Source organism: Somniosus microcephalus, chromosome 15, assembly GCF_052327205.1.
Source record: "Somniosus microcephalus isolate GS21.2 chromosome 15, FLI_Smic_1.0, whole genome shotgun sequence".
In the NCBI taxonomy this organism is placed as follows: Eukaryota; Metazoa; Chordata; class Chondrichthyes; order Squaliformes; family Somniosidae; genus Somniosus; species Somniosus microcephalus.
Genome location: NC_141001.1, coordinates 99,393,705 through 99,413,235, shown reverse-complemented (window position 1 = coordinate 99,413,235; position 19,531 = coordinate 99,393,705). Strand labels below are relative to the sequence as shown.

Here is a 19,531-nt window from a genome sequence, read left to right as displayed (position 1 = left end):
TCTTCTCATACGACAGTCCTGCCATCCCAGGAATCAATCTCATGAACCTTCGTTGCACTCCCTCTATGGCAAGTATATCCTTCCTTGGGTAAGGAGACCAAAACTGTGACACTGTACTCCAGGTGTGGTCTCACCAAGGCCCTATATAATTGGAGTAAGACTTCTTTACTCTTGTACTCAAATCCTCTTGTAATGAAGGCCAGCATACCATTTGCCTTCCTAATGGCTTGCTGCACCTGCACATTCACTTTCAGTGACTCATGTACAAGGACACCCAGGTCCCTTTGAGCATCTGCATTCCCCAATCTTTCACCATTTAGGAAATACTCTGCCTTTCTGTTTCTGAAGGGAGCGACCACTTGGCCGTTGGCGTGTCTGCCTGTTTCAGGCGATAGGCCCTTTCACTATGCAAATCGGGGTCCGATGACATGCATCGGACTCTGATTCCCATTGAGGGAGTCAACTGGACGTACATTCTTCCCCCCATTGCCCCCCCCCCCCCCCCCCCCACCCAGGCTTACCTTGCTGTCAGCATCTGGGCTGCCCGATAGTGGGCTGGCCCAGAGCTAACGGGCTGCAGCCAGGCACTAGTATAGCACCTGCAGCCCGCTGGTGGCATGGTAACGAGGCCCGGCCCTAAAAGCGAACCGGGCCTCCCGCACGCGTGCAGGCTGCCTGTCGATCACCCGCCAGCTAAAATCTACCCAGTGCGTCTTGCACTTATTTTAAGAAAATCTTTAAAACAAGTGGAATTGGTCTAAATTTTCTGGGGAGGGTACTGGATTTAAAAAAATGTCCCCGATTTATTTTTTAAGCAAGTTTGTTCAACGCGCCCCCTAACCCTGTGAATACCACCTCCGTCTAGATTAGCTCGAATGACAGGCGTTACAGAATGCTTGTCACCTGCCATTGTACCAACAGCTACCTGGTGGGCAGCAACACACACATTCAGTTTGTCAACCTGTCCACGTTGAAAATTCCCTTCTTTCCGAGGGTGGCAGGAATGTTTATTTGTTAGAAATTAATTACAATTTTTTTTTCAAATTGCTATCTTTAATTCTTTTTATTTGGCAGTAGGTATTCACTGATGGTGATTCTAGCAGCAATAATACCAATTAATGGCCTACTGCTTGATTTATGCTAATTTGCATAGATATAGTAAACCACATTCCTGACGCAGCTCGTAATGACACACTGACTTCACAGTGTGTAGATTTCTTTTCCTGAAGATGTCTTTTTACATCAACCCACTGTGATATCAAATAAATAATGTAAGCTCTTAGAAAAGATTACTCAAGCGTTTTGGGGGGTGGGGGGGGTGGTGGGGGGATGGCTTCTGGTTGGTGTGCTTAGGAGATAGTGAATTGTGTTTTTTCATTTAACTTGAGCCATAGGTATCAGTAATGTACACCAAGAAAATATGCCCTCAGCAATTGACAGTATCTTAAATCGTTCTAACTTGCAGTTTCAGTATTAGATCCTTCCTCCGGTTTTTTTTTTGTTGCACTTGTCATTTTTCTTCCCAATAATGGACAATTTCACCACAACTGAAAATGATACGATTGAACAATTTGTATGGTTAATATTTTTGTACACAGATGATTTAGGGGCAATATAACTTGTGTTTTTATCATGAGGCCTACGGTGCTACTTTTACTGATGGTTTTTAATAATTGTCTCGGTTTGACTTTGTTTTTGGTAAAACGGAAAAAATCCACTCCGGTCATTTCCTCCACTTCTTACTGATGTGCTATTTTTTTTTAAACAAAAACCAAAAAGAAAAATCATTGAACTCGTTAGAAAGTCGTAGGTGAAACTTTTCCCTCGCACGAAATCTGATTCAGCACATGACCGAATAAATTGTGTTCTTTTGACTTTCTTGTTGTTCACACGAATGCTGCAGTTTGAAGCCCTCGCCGGGCACGCAGACTAAATTTATTTCCTGTTGCATTACACTCACCTTGTGCAATCCTGAGGTAATATGGTTGGTGTTTTTTATTGACAGGTTAAATATACGGCCGGTGAAATGTTCAGTAAGCAATCAACATACTTATTACCCCTGACGCGTTTGCTGCAGTGCATCAGCCTTCATCACTCGGCTCGTTCATCACACCTCAGAAATCACAGTGATTTTTTTCAACAAGAATTCTTAATTTCACACTGCCTGATGCGGCGTCTGAGCTTCGTGCTATTGGCGCAGGAAAAGTTTTCTGCCTGTTGTGTTCTGATTTGGCATTTGACGTCAAAAGAAAAAATTGTGCTGTATTGATGGTGCATTCAATTCACATTCAAACCCGGCTGAAATTCTCTCTCTATTTTTCTGTGGCTATAGTGGAGGTGAAACTTTCTTTTCCCCCCCGAGCAGAAATAGCACCCGTTTGATCTTTGCCTTCAGAACTATTATCTCCAAATCCAATTGTGTTGGGAGCGCGTCTCTTTATTTCCCGGCTGACGAGATACTTTACCCACGATCTGGGGCTGTGAAATTTATCGGACTGCTAGAATTTATGCAATGCGGCACTACTTCGTGCAGAGGTTTTCAGAGCTCGGAGGAGGGGGTGGGAATGGGAATGGGCCACATTTTATATTTTAATATCTGCGGTGCACAAAATAAATTTGAAGGAAATCGTGCAAATTTCTTCATCGTGCTCTTTTGCTTTGATGAGAAACATGGCAATGTGGACCATTCCGGACGCAAAGCACTGAGTTAATAGCTTTATCAGCCTGTTAACTGTTAAAATTAACATGGCTTTAGCCAAGGATCCGGTTAGAATTCAGTAGTTGTACACTCAAAAGAAATTGTGGACGGATTCTGTCATTCTGAAGGTGCTGTTGCACAAAAATCGGAGCGCACCCCCAGACCCTGAACGCACCGGGGGCGGAGTGGAGACTGTGGCAGGTATAATTCTCCAGCCAGATGGCTCCCCTACAGGTGAGGCAGTGGCCTGTGAAATTACATTCGAAATTACTCTGCAGATGAGCCCGCCGCACAAGTGCAGAGAGCTGATTGTTCAGATCTCTCCGTTATAAATGACACGATTCAGCACCAAGGACAGTGCTCGCTCACTGTCCCCAGCCGAGAGAGAAAGGACGGGGCGGGTGGGGCGTCGGTGTGGGAAAAGGTCAGTCAAAGGACAGTGGCCCGTGGACAATAATGAAACTGTGCCAAGTTCCTAGGGAAAGGATAATGATGGCACGTTGGGGGGGGGGTTTCCTGATGGGCTGAGGCAAAACCCATGACAGGTTATAGACACTCGCAATGCTTGATGGTGATTTTCTTACATAGAAACATAGAAGATAGGAGCAGGAGTAGGCCATTCGGCCCCTCGAGCCTGCTGCCATTCAGTGAGATCATGGCTGATCATCCAAACTCAGTACCCTGTCCCTGCCTTCTCCCCATATCCCTTGATCCCTTTAGCCTTAAGAAATATATCCAACTCTTTTTTGAATATACTTAATGAACTGGCCTCCACCGCCCTCTGTGGCAGAGAATTCCACAGGTTCACCACTCTCTGGGTGAAGAAATTCCTCCTCATTTCAGTCCTAAATGGCTTACCCCTTATCCTTAGACTATGACCCCTGGTTCTGGACTCCCCGGCCATCAGAAACATCCTTCCTGCATCTAGTCTGTCCAGGCCTGACAGAATTTTATAGGTTTCGATGAGATCCCCTCTCAATCTTCTAAACTCCAGTGAGTATAAGCCCAATCGACACAATCTCGCCTCATATGTTTCTATTTAATGAATTGGCCTCTACTGCCTGCTGTGGTAGAGAATTCCACAGGTTCACCACTCTCTGGGTGAAGAAATTCCTCCTCATCTCTGTCCTAAATGGCTTACCCCTTATCCTTAGACTGTGACCCCTGGTTCTGGACTCCCCGGCCATCGGGGACATCCTTCCTGCACCTAGTCTGTCTAGTCCCGTTAGAATTTTATAAGTTTCAATGAGATCCCTTCTCATTCTTCTAAACTCCAGTGAGTATAAGCCCAATCGACCCAATCTCTCCTCATACGTCATTCCTGCCATCTCAGGTATCAGCCTGGTGAATCTTCGCTGCACTCCCTCCGTCGGAGAGCCCCCATCTGTACACAATCAGTGATCAAAACCTCCTTCAGAAACCGTGAAACATGTTAAGCCTCGAACATTTAGAACAACTGGTGTTTGTACAAGTCATGCAGTTTGTTAATTGTTTTCCTTTTGATCTCGGTGTGAGAGCCACAGTAAAAGCTGCATGTGCAAGTACTTAATTTCTTTAGCGATTAGATTAGATCAGGAAACAAAGCAGCTTAATTTGCACATTTGTGTTTTTTTGGTATAATTTTGCTTGGAAAGAGTATCTGTGCTTGGCATTAATTTGGAGCAGAATAAACACACTCAATTTCCTCATTATTGTGACTGCATGAGCGTTACTTTTCATGCTGCTTATACCAATGTGAGGGTTGCAACCATAGCAACTATATCTATTGGCATTATTGATGGGATTTGGTGGATCCTCTCAAATCATACAGGCGCAAGTCTTTGTGCACTTGATTGGCACTTGACAAGGGTTCAATTCTGCAGCAACAAATTGTATTTATGTCGAGTCTTCAATGTACAAAGTGTCCTGAAGCAGTTTGTACAGTAGTCCAAGTTCCCCTCCAAGTCACACACCATCCTGACTTGGAAATATATCGCCGTTCCTTCATTGTCGCTGGGTCAAAATCGCTAGGAACTCCCTCCCTAACAGCACTGTGGGAGTACCTTCACCACACGGACCACAGCGGTTCAAGAAGGCGGCTCACCACCACCTTCTCGAGGGCAATTAGGGATGGGCAATAAATACCGGCCTCGCCAGCGACGCCCACATCCCATAAACAAATTTTTAAAAAGTGGACCATTCAGCCCCTCGAGCCTGTTCTGCCATTCGGTTAGGTCATGGCTGATCTGTACCTCAACTCCATTTACCCAACTTTGACCCATATCCCTTGATACCCTTACCTAATAAAAGTCTGTCGATCTCAGTCTTGAAAATTTCAGTTGACCCCCAGCATCCTGGGCCTTTTGGGGAGAGAGTTCCAGATTTCCACGACCCTTTGTGTGGAAAAAATGCTTCCTGATTTCATTCCTATATAGCCTGGCTCTAATTGTAATCCTCTAATCCTTTTCTGGATTCCCCTACCAGAGGAAATTATTTCACTGTATCTACCCCATCAAATGCTTTTGTCATTTTAAAAACCTTAGTTGGATCCTCCCTAAACTTTGTAAATTCAAGGGAATCCAAGCCAAGTTTATGCAACCTATCCTCCTAATTTTAACTTTTAAGCCCTGGTATCATTTTAGTGAATCTGCGCTGTGCCTCCTCCAAGGCTAATATATCCTACCTGAGGTGTGGTGGCCAAAACTGAACGCAGTACCCCCAGATAGGGTCTGACCAAGGCTTTGAACAACTGAAGCATAACCTTCTCACTTTTGTATTCCAACCCCTTGAGATGAAGGCCAACATTCTGTTAACCTTTTTTTGATTACCTTTTGTACTTGTGCACTAGCTTTTAATGATTTGTGTACATGGGCACCCAAATCCTTTTGCTCCTCCATTGTTCCTAGTCTCTCGCCATTAAGAAACAGTCATTCAAGGTACAAATAGCAAACTTGAAGGAGCAATAAGTTTCATTTCTGTGCTGTGTTATAGCCTTAATCAAAATAGCGTTGTTTCTAAACCGAAAAGAAAATACCGCAGATGCTGGAAATCTGAAATAAAAACAGAAAATGCTGGAGATACTCAGCAGGTCAGGCAGCATCTGTGAAGAGAGAAACAGAGTTAACGTTTCAGGTCGATGACCTTTTGTCAGAACTGGAAAAAAGCAGGAAATGGAACAGATTCTTAAATAAGTATAGGGGCTGGGAAAGGGGGGAGGGGATGAAAGAACAAAAAGGGAAGGTCTGTGATAGGATAGAAGGCTAATGTAAGAAGTCGCACAACACCAGGTTATAGTCCAACCGCTTTATTTGAAATCACAAGCTTTCGGAGCGCTGCGCCCTCGTCAGGTGAAGTGGAGAAATGCATAAAGACACAGCTTATATAGTCAGAGAATAATGTCAGATGGTTACAGGTAATCTTTCCAACTGCCATTTATCACACCTCGGCAGAGAGATAATCACAGCAATCAAAGGTGTGAATGGTGTCCAAACAGGTCAGTCAGGAAAACATTACATCAAAGAACAATGAGGTGGGGTCACAAGGGGTCAAATATTGCAGATGCTGGGGTCTGTATGAAAAACAAAAAAACAGACAAAAAACATTTTTTTTGCTGGAAATCACAGCAGGTCCGGCCGCATCTGTGTAGAGAGAACAAGCCAATGTCGACTCTAGTCTGGATGACCCTGCGTCAGGTGGGGTTACATGTAACGTGACATGAACCCAAGATCTCGGTTGAGGCCGTCCTCATGGGTGCGGAACTTGGCTATCAGTTTCTGCTCGACGATTTTGCGTTGTCGTGTGTCTCGAAGGCCGCCTTGGAGAATGCTTACGCGAAGATTGGAGGCTGAATGTCCTTGACTGCTGAAGTGTTCCCCGACTGGGAGGGAACACTCCTGCCTGGCAATTGTTGCGCGGTGTCCGTTCATCCGTTGTCGCAGTGTCTGCATGGTCTCGCCGATGTACCATGCTCCGGGGCATCCTTTCCTGCAACGTATGAGGTAGACAACGTTGGCCGAGTCACATGTGATGATGGTATCTGTGTTGATGATCTGGCATGTCTTGCAGAGGTTGCTGTGGCAGGGTTGTGTCGTGGTCGCTGTTCTCCTGAAAGCTGGGTAATTTGCTGCGAACGATGGTCTGTTTGAAGTTAGGCGGCTGTTTGAAAGCGAGTAGTGGAGGCGTGGGGATGGTCTTAGCGAGGTGTTCGTCGTCATCGCTGACATGTTGAAGGCTGCGAAGAACATGGCGTAGTTTCTCCGCTCCGGGGAAGTACTGGACGACGAAGGGTACTCTGTTGGTTGTGTCCCGTGTTTGTCTTCTGAGGAGGTCTATGCGATTTTTCGCTGTGGCCCGTCGGAACTGTCGATCGACGAGTCGAGCGTCATATCCCGTTCTTACAAGGGCGTCTTTCAGTGTCTGTAGGTGTCCATCGCGTTCCTCCTCGTCTGAGCAGATCCTGTGTATTCGCAGGGCTTGTCCATAGGGGATGGCTTCTTTAACGTGGTTCGGGTGGAAGCTGGAGAAGTGAAGCATCGTGAGGTTGTCCGTGGGCTTGCGGTAGAGTGAAGTGCTGAGGTGTCCGTCTTTGATGGAGATTCGTGTGTCCAAGAATGAAACCGATTCTGAGGAGTAGTCCATGGTGAGTTTGATGGTGGGATAGAACTTGTTGATGTTATCGTGTAGTCTTTTCAGTGATTCTTCGCCGTGGGTCCATAGGAAGAAAATGTCGTCGATGTATCTGGTGTATAGCGTTGGTTGGAGATCCTGGAGAAGGCAGGAGAGGTTAAGAGATATTAAGAGATATTCAAGACAAAAGGAGATGGTAATGGGACAGGTTAAGAAAGTGTAAATTGCTTTGTTTCAGGTTGCCATTATTTTGTTGTGTGTATCTATTTACCAGTTAAAAATATTTTTGTCTGTTATGATCGCTGTCTGTGTAGCCACAGATGTAGTGTTGCATCTTAGCTTTTCGTTTGGATTGGTTTATTGTTGACTTACCATTTCAGCTTTCTCATTTATCTGACATGTATCATTGACAAGGTAATTGAATGATAAAGTGGGAGATTTGATGGCGGTTTGCTTCTCTGTTGTATCATGTCTTAAGTTTTCTCATTGGCTTGTCATGTTGCAGTTACAGGGCTAATGAAGTGGGACAACCCAATAAATCTGAGACTGTTGACAGAGGTCGAACCAATGGGAATGGTTGGCGTAGTCACCTAAAAAAAAAAATAAAGTTTCAGTTACAGTGGCAAACAAGAGATTTTCGGTAGCCAGACATTAAACTTGAGAAAGCCGCGAAAGGCTCAAATCCTTTATTCAAGTGAGTGAAATTTAAAAATTATTGCTGGAAGTAAAGAGTCACTTCTGAGAAGCATATAGCTTGAGAAGCATTCAACTACATTGATTAAAAAAAAAACTACAAAGATTTAAAAGGTACCAGCTGCTCAACTATACGCCATTTCAAACGAGCCATTTTACTTTTTAATTTTGTCCCTGAGCAGTCATTGGAGATGTACTGGGATGTAATCAAATTTGTTAGCAAAAGTTTGAGCACAATAGCCATGTGTCCATTACTTACAAATACTGACATTTTCCAAGTATTGGCTCTGCACTTTAATACTCCTGTTTGATTCCATAGCTGCTCAGACACTATGAGGTAGATTTTCATCTTCACCACCTGGCCAGTAGTCTGACGGTGTGGATTGCCCACCATGTATAGAACCTGCCCGATTTACGATCCATTGAAATCAATGGAATGAAATTTGGGCGAGCTCCATAAAGTGTGGCCGATATGCTCTGCCAAATTACCACCCGGGTGATGAAGACAGATAAAGTCTACCCCCATATCTTTCATTTGATATATTGTAGATAGATAGGCCAGTATTGAAATGAAACCAAAAAAACCTGGTAAGGGATTTTGTGTATGAGGCCTAGATATCTTTATGTACACTATGCGTAAAATATTGTTTGTTTAAGTGGTCATTGTGCTAAAATCATTGGCGATTGATTCTCTCTTCTAGCCTGCTTGACTTCATTTTCCCAGCTTCAGTGGAGAGATGGAAACAGCAGTGAACACAAAGTATAAGGCCACATATGGGTCAATCCGTAGCTCCAGTCTCCTCAGCTGCAAAATGATGGCTCTGGCAGGCCATCAGGAATGCTGCTTTACCCGTCATTGATTCAAGAAAAGGCAGGGCGGATTGTTGGCAGTAGACTTGCAGCACGAGTGATTTTAGTGATGCAATGCACACTGCAAATATAAGCACACACAATAATCCTGCCGAGATGTTTTGTCAAAGGAAGATTGCGTATTCGCTGCATTCTAAATAAACAGAAGAATGAAAACAACACTCCAAGCTCAGAATTTTTACACTAATTAATATTTAATACAGGTTTTGTCACCAATCAAGCCTATGAATGAATCTGTGTTTAAATATAGCGGGTGCACACGTTATGATATTCCTGTGGCTTGGGTTTCTTTGAGGTGTTTGGACTGGTGTGAATTGGTTATTTTTATCTTAATAAATTGTGATTTTGTAATGATACTTATCATTCGTTAACCATTTTCCTCTCCCTTTTCACGCAGGGTTATTTTTTGTTGTTCGAATCCATGCTGGACTCGGTCATATATGCACGGGACAAGTACCTGATGGAAGGTGGCACAGGTTTGTGTTTGGGGAGGGGAACAAAAATGATTTAAAAAAAACTAAATCTTGTCGCAGGCAATCCTTGGTAGCCATATGTGCACTCCTCTCGTAATGTGCTATGCACCACTGGAGAAAGCATCCACTAGAAATGAAATATGCCCCCATTACTAGCAGCTCGCAGGCATTCATTTACTTTATTAGCTTTCAAGAGGAGGACACATTAAGTGTCGCTTTTGGAGATCTTGTAGGGTTGAGTCTGTGCATTCTTTATTCTAGAGGCCTGCGAAGCTTACAAAGAATAATTAACCACCATTGCCTTTCCAGTTCATAGAATGCAGAGGCTGTTAGTGTGGACTATTATCATTTAGGATAATAAATGGCTGAGGATTATTGCCATATAGGGCAATAGGTGCCTCATAGTGTTATAAGGCAGTAACTCCATTGAGTAGTTGTGATGATGTCATTAACTGCAAGACTGAAGCAGGAAATGTTTATGAATACCAGATAATTATTGCCTTAAACTCCCCGCCGGCTATTGAAGTGCGTTGTAAAGAATAGACGACGTTCCAGTCTTTCCCTTACTGCTGGCGGTGGACACACTGAATACAGTATACGTGATGTAAGCAAACGGATAATAAAGGTTGACATGAATCAGTCATTCATGAAAGAAAGACTTATGAAATAATACTGAGTGGCCTACGAGTGGCGCTGTCCAGGGAGAGTATAAATACTCGGGCACGGGCCCAGCTTGCGCAGAACATTCTTAACAGGAACTAGTGAAGGACACAACTAGACCTCCATGTTGTAAAACAGTTGATTAAAGCTTTGTTTAACGCTTAGACCAAGTGCCTAGCAGTTTTCTTACGTCAGATGTCACACAGTGACTCACATATAATGGAGGTTTACGGCATCGAATGACATACGATAGTATTGAGGGTTTTTTTCCCCCTTCCTTAAAACTGGTTCATCAATGAAGTCTTCAATATAACTGTGTATGGTATAGATGTTAACAGCTGTGAGGGAAGCAATGGGGCAGTAGACCAGATTCAGCACATGGGGCACAACAAGGGACATCAAGAGTTTGAGGCATGGTGCGGGCAGGGGAGGCAAGTACTCCATTAATAACACACTCTTCTTTTTCTGAATGAATGAATTAAATCCCAGGTTAAAGCATTGCCTCTTGTCACTTAGCCATCTGTATCACAGCTCCTAAATGCTGGTCTTGATCCTGATGCAAAACAGTTTTAAGGTTAATTTACTTGAGAGAAATATGAATCCTGACCTCTTCAATCAATAGAGCTGAATTCCAAATGTGAGGCATGTTCAGAATGGTGGGGAGGCGAGTGTAAGGGATATCCCTCCCACCCCCCCCCCCCCCCAATCCCATGGCATTTTGCATGTGGTGTCAGAGGAACTGTGTCCCAATCAATTTGTTTCACCCTGAGTCGGAACTTGCTTTTGGAATACAGTGATGAACTGAGATCAATCTCGCCTACCGGAGATCTTTCAATATTAATCCAACTATAAATATAGCTGGTGATATTGGATATGACTAATATATAGGTTTTAAACCTTGGGGTAAAGATCCTTGGAAGATTTACAAGAGTACGTTCTTTTAAAGCCTACATGATACAATCCGAGCTTCTCTCCATGATGTTTTACTCATTCTCATCACAAAAGTAAACTTATATTGGCAAGCCCATGCTTCCTATTAACGAAAAACTTTACATGGTCAGTGAATACTATACCAGGCCACAGGGTGGACAATCTACCATTATCCTGCTGAAGTTTGCACTGAAAATAGTATACATTGCCAACCAATGTTCCACCTAATTTTTTCTTTAGGTGTGCGGCCCCTTCACAGTTTAAATTTAACATTGGAAAAGCCAATCCCAGGCTGCGAGTGACTGGCAGAGAGCTGCGCGGCCACGTAACTTAGAGGGAACGTTGTTGCCAGCCATTCCTTCTGATCTCTCTGGTCAGTAGTAAAGCATCATGCTGACAGACTATGTAGCTCAGGCTAAAATGACAAATCAAGTTTATTGCAATCAAGAAATATACTTCGAAGCAAGTTAAATCAGAAGATAAAAATATCAACGTAGCGCTTAACTTTCACTAGAACGTTTTCAAGCATCATTACAAGATCTGACGTCTTAACGGTTCTCATCTGTAATTGTTGAACGTGAATGCAGAATGAAAAAGTTTTGATCAGCCATGATCTTATTAAATGGCGGAGCGGGCTCGAGGGGCCGAATGGCCTACTCCTGCTCCTACCTTCTATGTTTCTGGGTAATTAATTAATTCTATCAACCTACCCATGCAGCAAAATAGGAACATTGAAGATCATTGGGCACAAGCCTGTTCATACGTCTCTCTTCATTGATGACCAAGCTAGCACAATGACCAAATAAAGTTGCAAATGAGAATAACTTCAACAAAGAATGCCCGGCCAAACAAAATTCAACTTAATTAGATTCAGATCCTGGGAGCTTTATATATTTTTAGGTGTGCTAAGTAGACAGACTATTCTCTGTTTATTTCAGATGCTTTTCTACATTATAATAAAGCCACATCAAATAGCAGTAGCCAGAGGTATGTTGCCAGTACAAAGACCTCAAGTTCCTCGGACACAAGGTTGCCAGCAAAATGTGCAGTGAATGTGATCTTCCATAGCTATATTTGCATGCTTAGTTACCACATTAAAAAAAAATTGTACATTACTGGATGTCACGTTGAGAGAGGATGTTCCTGTAACTTACAATCTAGGAATGAGATTGATCTGCACCGAGGCAGGTTGCACTGCAGTGCTGATGCGTGAGCTGGAAGCACATTGCTACAAGACTATTTATTCAACACAATGCTCATAACAATAAGGCAGATTTTTTTCAACCCAAAAAACACCCAACTGTACTCCGTCTGCAGCCCCAGTTTGTCAGAATAAAATTTGATTGGAGACTGAAGAGGAAATCAGTTACGTGCGTATGAATTCTCTCAGTCAGATACATTAGTCAAGGTTGGCTAATCAACGAGCCAGCTTGCCTTGAAAGCTCAGTTGCAACGGGACGCTACTTCATTTTTATTTCCTAAGGCAATTTTTTATTGGTGGGAAATTACAGTTGTGAGACGGTGCTGGGTTCTGAGCAGTTAATGTTAGGCCGCTGCTGATCTCAGCATGTTTCATGTAGAAGATATATTAAAAATCACATTAGCTTGGATGTACTTTGCTGAGGACTTTTGGTTATTACTAAGGGATTCTTTTTTCACCCACTTAAAATGTATCCTCATTCCAAAATCAAAACTAGACCTTATAATCAGTGTAAAAAAAGGGAGATAATTCCTCTAAAATTCCTCCCTTACAAATACAGCCCAGATCTATCAACGCCCAGAATTTTTTTTTAAAAAGTCACGAAAACAGCACACTTTATGGTGTGCTGATCATGAGCCTGATACAAGGGCACATTTTGTGTAACCCAGAAGGCTCGCCCCTTTTAATTCGCGACGTTCTGCGGTTTGCGAGCCATTACGAAAGTACAGAGTGCATCCCATTTTGCCAACGCGGCCACGTGAGCTGCTGTGAAAGACGAAGTGGCTTTGGGCAGCGAATCGAGAAGGACACAGATGTCATTGCTGTGAATCTTTGTAAGCCGCCAAGAGAGCTCGTGCTCCCTGTCCAATCAGCACTTTGTTAATTTCACCCGTGTGCAGCAATAATTATTCAATTACTGCACTAATAAGAAAAGAATGAAGTGACAAATATGTCGTATTGGGAAGTTTAAAGGTCACTGAAGCGGAAGCAGCAGGGTGACTGATACTGGCTCTCCCCGCTTTCGAAGACTGGACATAACCGTTTCCAAATATAGACTCAAATCGTGATTTAAACCAAAACCTCTACTCATCCATAACATAGATATGAGAGCAGCATAGATTTCCTTCGAATCTCCCACTCTGCTCATGAAAATCTGCATAAGATTGGCAGCAGAAATGCTGCAATAAGCTTTTAGAGAGCTGATTGCAAACACAAACCTTGGACAAAATTCCTCCTGTATGGTATTACCTTTTATACATGCTAGTTTGCTCATTTTGTTATATATGATCAATGACATTTTTCCTTTTCAGATGTTTGCCGTTAAATTCATTGCCTTTGAGACCCAATAAATTTGAATGCGAATTCGCAAGAGTCAAATTCTAATGATCTGGTATTTTTTCCTCTGAAGTCAAGTTCATGCACTCAATGCTTTCTTTCAGTGTACCCTGATATCTGCACCATTAGCCTGGTCGCAGTGGGAGACAGGGAGAAACATGACGAGCGAGTAGCTTTCTGGGAGGACGTGTACGGCTTTAAGATGTCCTGCATGAAGAAGGCCGTTATCCCAGAGGCTGTGGTGGAAGTGCTAAACCCAGACACCCTCATTTCAGAGCTCTGCGTCATCAAGGTACGTATGGCCGACCAGCCAGCCATTCGGCCAGGGGTTTTCATCAAATAAGGAGGTGAAGGTGCCCGGCGGGGCAATCGCGCTTTTCGTACAAATCAGAAATAAATGCAGCTAGTTGGGATCCCAGAAATGTGGCGCCGTCACTGTAAAAGCTGCAGTGGTTAAAGTTGATTAAGCAGAGTCCTGCTGAAGTCCTGTGTTGGAACATAAACTGCCAGGTAGCGCCAAGCTCTGCTGAGCCCCCACCCCCGAGTTCTCGCTTTGTGTATCATGTGATGATCTGTCATCTTTCAGTGTGTGTCGGAGAACAACCGGTCACAGAAATTCTGTCCTATAAACAGTTTTTTGCACAAATATCAGTGAAGCATAAAGATGGAAATTGATTCATGCTTACGGCAGCATTATACTATGTTGAAACCAGCTGAGATTCCAGAAAAAGGTGTTTGGGAAATAGTGCAGCGCTGTATTTAAAAAAAAAAAAAAAGTTGGAATGGTTACATAGTAGTGTAACGATCTTATTTCATTTTCAGTCGTTGCTGTAAAACACTCATTAATAAACCACAAGTTCAAAGGAAAAACATTGGTCTGATTACCAAGTCAAAGGATCAGGGAACTATTCTGATTAAGACATTATCCAATTCCTTTTTGAAAGTTACTATTGAATCTGCTTCCATTGTCCTTTCGGGCAGTGTATTCCAGATCACAACAACTCACTGCATAAAAAATTCCTTCTCATCTTCCCCCGGTTCTGTTACCAATTACCTTAAATCTGTGTCCTCTGGTTATCGACCCTCCTGCTAATGGAAACAGCTTCTCCCCAACTAGTCTATCAAAACCCTTCATAATTTTGAACACCTCGATTAAACACCTCTCATTTTGTTTTCTTTTTTCTCTGCCTGATGGAAGCAGTATGCCTCTGGTTTCTCCCTTCCGCCTCTGCCCCACCCATGGTCAGGTTACGACTCAGAGCTCCCTGTATGTGACGTTGCAGTGGGAACCCTACGTCCCATAATTCCATGGTACAGCATGTAAACAAGCCAGCGTGACTCGGAAACAGGTTGCTGTAACTTTTAAAAGGAACAATTGCACAAAGTTGTGGCTTGTGAAAACTGATGTATGACTTGCAAGCGGTCTGACACTTGCAGGTCAGTCACTTGCTGCAAGAGTAAGGAGCATTACTTTTACATTGCACTGGACTTTGATAGATGCTTAATAAACAAGGATTATTCTCAGCAGAAATTCACTCTACTCCATCAAGGAGGCATTTATGCACCACTCGAGCCTACTCCCGTCTTTCCTCATCTAAATCTATCAGCATAAGCCGCTATTCCCTTCTCCCTCATATGTTTATCTAGCCTCCCCTTAAATGCATCTATACTATTCGCTTCAACCACTCCCTGTGGTAGCGAGTTCCACATTCTCACCACTCTCTGGGTAAAGAAGTTCCTTCTGAATTCCCTATTTGATTTCTTGGTGACTATCTTATATTGATGGCCGCTAGTTATGCTTTTCCCCCACAAGTGGAAACATTCTCTCTGAATCCACTCTATCAAACCCTTTCATAAAAACCTCTATTAGGTCACCACTTAGCCTTCTCTTTTCAAGAGAAAAGAGACCCAGCCTGTTCATCCTTTCCTGATAGGTATACCCTTGCATTTCTGCTATCATCCTTGTAAATCTTTTTTGAACCCTCTCCAGTGCCTCTATATCCTTTTTATAATATGGTGACCAGAACTGTACGCAGTACTCTAAGTGTGGTCTAACCAAGGTTCGGTACAAGTTTAGCATAACTTCTTTAATTTTCAATTCTATCCCTCTAGAAATAAATCCTAGTGCTTGGTTTGCTTTATTTTATGGCCTTGTTAACCTGCGTCGCTACTTTTAGTGATGCTATTTATTTTTTAAATTTCAAATTGTTTACCTGAATAAAAATATGTTCCAAAAGCCAATAGTAAGTAAGGTTCTGCACAAAATGCTGCTGCTTAAGCTTAAAGGAGTGGCGATTTAAGGCATCAATCTACAATGGATAAGAAATTGGCTGAAAGATGGGAAGCAATGGATACTTGTTCATGGAGTGATACTTGGGGGAGTGCTGAGTGGAGTGCCCCGGGGTTCGGTGTTGGGATTCCTACTATTTCTAATTTATATTCATGATTTGGTTTCAGCAGCTCAAGATCAACTGGTCAGATCCACAGAGAGGGGAGGGTCAGCAAATCGAATCTGAGGAAGCTACCGACAGAATGAGCTCATAAAATGTAAAAGGAAGAACAAACTTGCATCCATATAGTGCCTTTCATGTCCTCAGAATAGTCTACAGTGCTTTACAGCCAATGGATTACTTTTGAAGTGTAGCCCCGATTTTGTAGCAAGCACACCAGCCAATCTGCACTCAGCAAGGTCCAACAAACAGCAAATGAATGTATAATCTGTTTTGGGTGATGTTGGTTGAAGGAGGAATGTTGGCAGGATACCAGCCTCTTCAGGAGATAAAGTTTAGCCCACAATAAGGACTGTAGCCAAATTAGTATCTCTTAGATCTTCATATCTGTGCTTTGCTGCAGTATACATTGACCTAAAGTGGAGCAGAGTTGGATGGTGATTTTCATGCGTGCACGAGTTTAATAAAGGAGAAAAGGGTCTAATTTTCATAAATGCGAGCATCACTTTTTAGGTGCAATGAGTGGACATTTATTGGTTTATATCTGGATCTAAGACTTGATAATGTTGAAAATGCAGTCTACCTTAAGAAAACCAGATTGAAGTTAACTGAATATTGCTCGAAACAGCGTGGAGGTAAAAATATGGGCCGTGGTCTCTGGCTAGTTTATTACATGCGCTATTTCACACTCTGCAGTACATAAACATTTAACGGGCAGTGGTTTTATAACGAATGGAGCGTCAGCCAGTGACATTAAGGCTCGGTACTTCCACTTGTTTACTTGCCCAAAGGTACATATTCCTTGTTTGTATTCCTCACAAGTACCTACTCCTTGAAGTGTCAAAAAATAAAAGTGTATATATTGTTGGCTTCCATTTGCTCAATTGAATTTTTTTTACCACAGCATAGAAGCTCCATAAATGATGTTTAAGTGGCTGAATGATGCAGAGATTGGTGTAGAACTCTTCCTTATCGCTGTTGTGAAAAGCAGTCATCCGCACAGAAGGCCTTTAGGGAATGTTTCGCGGTTCTATGAAATCCAATTTCATTAGGTTAAACATCAAATGGAGGCAATTAGGGAAAATAACCTGTAATTCTCATTTAATATGTAAATAAAATGAATCTAAAATGAGATTAGTTGTCCTTTTGTTTGGGAACTGTGTGATGACCAAGCTGATTCACATTATGCCACAAATTGTGTTTCTTTAGTCTCTAACCATCCGGCAGCTCTATTGAAATTAAGTATATAGAATCATGCAGCACAGAAGGAGGCCATTCAGCCCATCGTGCCTGTGCCGGCTCTTTGAAAGAGCTATCCAACTAGTCCCACTCTCCTGCTCTTTCTCCATAGCCCTGCAATTTTTTCCTTTTCAAGTATTTATCCAATTCCCTTTTGAAAGTTACTGTTGAATCTGCTTCCACCAACTTTTCAGGCAGTGAATTCCAGATCATCATAATTCGCGGCCTAAAAATAATTTCTCCTGATCTCCCCACTGTTTCTTCTGCCAATTATTTTAAATCTCTGCCCAATGGTTAGCAGCCCTCCTGCCAGTGGACATTTTTTTTCCCTATCTACTCATATCAAAACCCTTCATAATTTTGAACACCTCTAATAAATCTTGCCATGATGTTCTCTACTCTTAAGGAGAACAGTCCCAGCTTTTCTAGTCTCCCCACATGACTGAAGTCCCTCATCCCTAGTCCCATTGTAGTAAATCTCTTTGCACCCTCTCCAAGGTTTTGACACCCTTCTTAAAATACGAACATACGAATTAGGAGCAGGAGTAGGCCACTCGGCCCCTCGAGCCTGCTCTGCCATTCAATAAGATCATGGCTGATCTGATTACTCCACATTCCCGCCTACCCCCGATAACCTTTCATCCCCTTGCTCACCAAGAATCTATCTACCTCTGCCTTAAAAATATTCAAAGACTCTGCTTTCACCGCCCTCTGAGGAAGAGAGTTCCAAAGACCCACGACCCTCTGTGAGAAAAAAATTCACCTCATCTATGTCTTAAATGGGCAACCCCTTATTTTATACAGTGACCCCCTATAGTTCTAGGTTCTCCCACAGTGTGCCCAGAGCCCAGAATTGGCAATAACCAGTGTTTTATGAAGGTTTAGCAACACCTCCTTGATTTTTTACGCTGCCTCCATTTATAAAGCCAATGATCCCACTTTTTTTTTTTAACAGCTTTCTCAACTTGTCCTGCCAACTTCAAAGATTTGTGTATGTAAACCCCCAGGTGTCTCTCTTCTTGCACTCTCTATAAAATTGTACCATTTAGTTTATATTGCATTACCGCATTCTTCTGTGTGGATGACTACTTTTCACAACATTGATAAGTAAGACTTCTACACCAACCTCTGCATCATTCAGCTACTGAAACATCATTTTAATAGTGCTGTAGTTTGTTCCCTATCTACTCATATCAAAACCCTTCATAATTTTGAACACCTCTAATAAATCTCGCCATAATGTTCTCTACTCTAAGGAGAACAGTCCCAGCTTTTCTAGCCTCTCCACATGACTGAAGTCCCTCTTAGTGCTTATGAAGACTTTTGCTTTATGGTCACCAGACAGTCTTGCACGTGACCACATGAGTTTAAAGTTAATTTTAATTTTAATGTTTTTAAAAATCGGCAACATTAATTTTCTTCTGAGGGAATGAGACTCCATACTTATAAAATTAATTTTTCAGGGCCAGAGAGGTTGTTCAGTAATTATGACTTACTATGCTGTTAAAACCGCAGTTACTGCTGATTGAACAAGGCTTCCAAGTATTTCATCGGTCTTTAGTGCGATAATAGTGGGTAATTAGCTTGGGTTCACACCTTAACAGTGATCTCTGCAGATTCCATGGGCGAAGACTGCAACAGCGTAGCCTGTGGAGGAGCAGGGTATCACTGACAGCAACTTCCGGATTTCCGCGTTAACTGCGCATGTGTGGATGCGAGGAGTTGCTGTCAGTTTTACCCTAAGTAACAGCGGGCGCTGACAGCCTTGCCGTTGTTGGTACAGTAAAATCTGGGCCATTGTATCCCATGCCAGTGGAGTAAAGCATCTCGGAGACTGTAGAAGGGCAATTCCCATGAGGAAGAGCCCTGATTCTCTCAGGTTGATGTTGATTCATATACACGAATGGATGTTTTGTTTGGAAGGGACATGTTGTGATCTAGGGACTTGATAGTAGATAACTGTTTGTAACTGCAAATAACTAAGGACTGCCGAGGTTCTACTACCAGAGCTTCTGAAATGATGTTGACTACTCCTTATGATCTCTGCTCTTAATTAAGAATTTAATTGTATCTTACAAAAATAGTGTTCAGTATTTTCCCCCTGGTTCAGAAAAAGCATCCAGAATCAAGGAATTGTTTCTACCAAGTTTCCAGTTATTGTGTATATTAAATATTGCATTTTATTATGTTCTGTTTCCTTTGGAAGTACAGGGCCTCTTTGTACAAATGAGAAAGGGAGATTTATAGTATAATGTTAATTTACCTCAAAAATGCCTTCAAGGGAACAAGTGATTATGGTTCTCCTTATTAACAATCTGCGCTAACCATGCAGCATATGTTAAAGTTGCTTTATTTGAATTAAATGATCTTTCTATAT

At 42.5% G+C, this 19,531-nt stretch overlaps 1 protein-coding gene across 1 annotated transcript in view; it reads left to right on the top strand.

Moving 5' to 3' along the window:
- prmt3 (protein arginine methyltransferase 3) overlaps positions 1–19,531 on the top strand; it is a 245,501-nt gene that overhangs the window by 127,101 nt on the left and 98,869 nt on the right. Inside the window, exons 10-11 of the mRNA XM_086007535.1 lie at positions 9,264–9,342; positions 13,570–13,757. Of these exons, the coding sequence (XP_085863661.1) occupies positions 9,264–9,342; positions 13,570–13,757 (267 nt within the window). The remainder of the gene's footprint in view (positions 1–9,263; positions 9,343–13,569; positions 13,758–19,531) is intronic.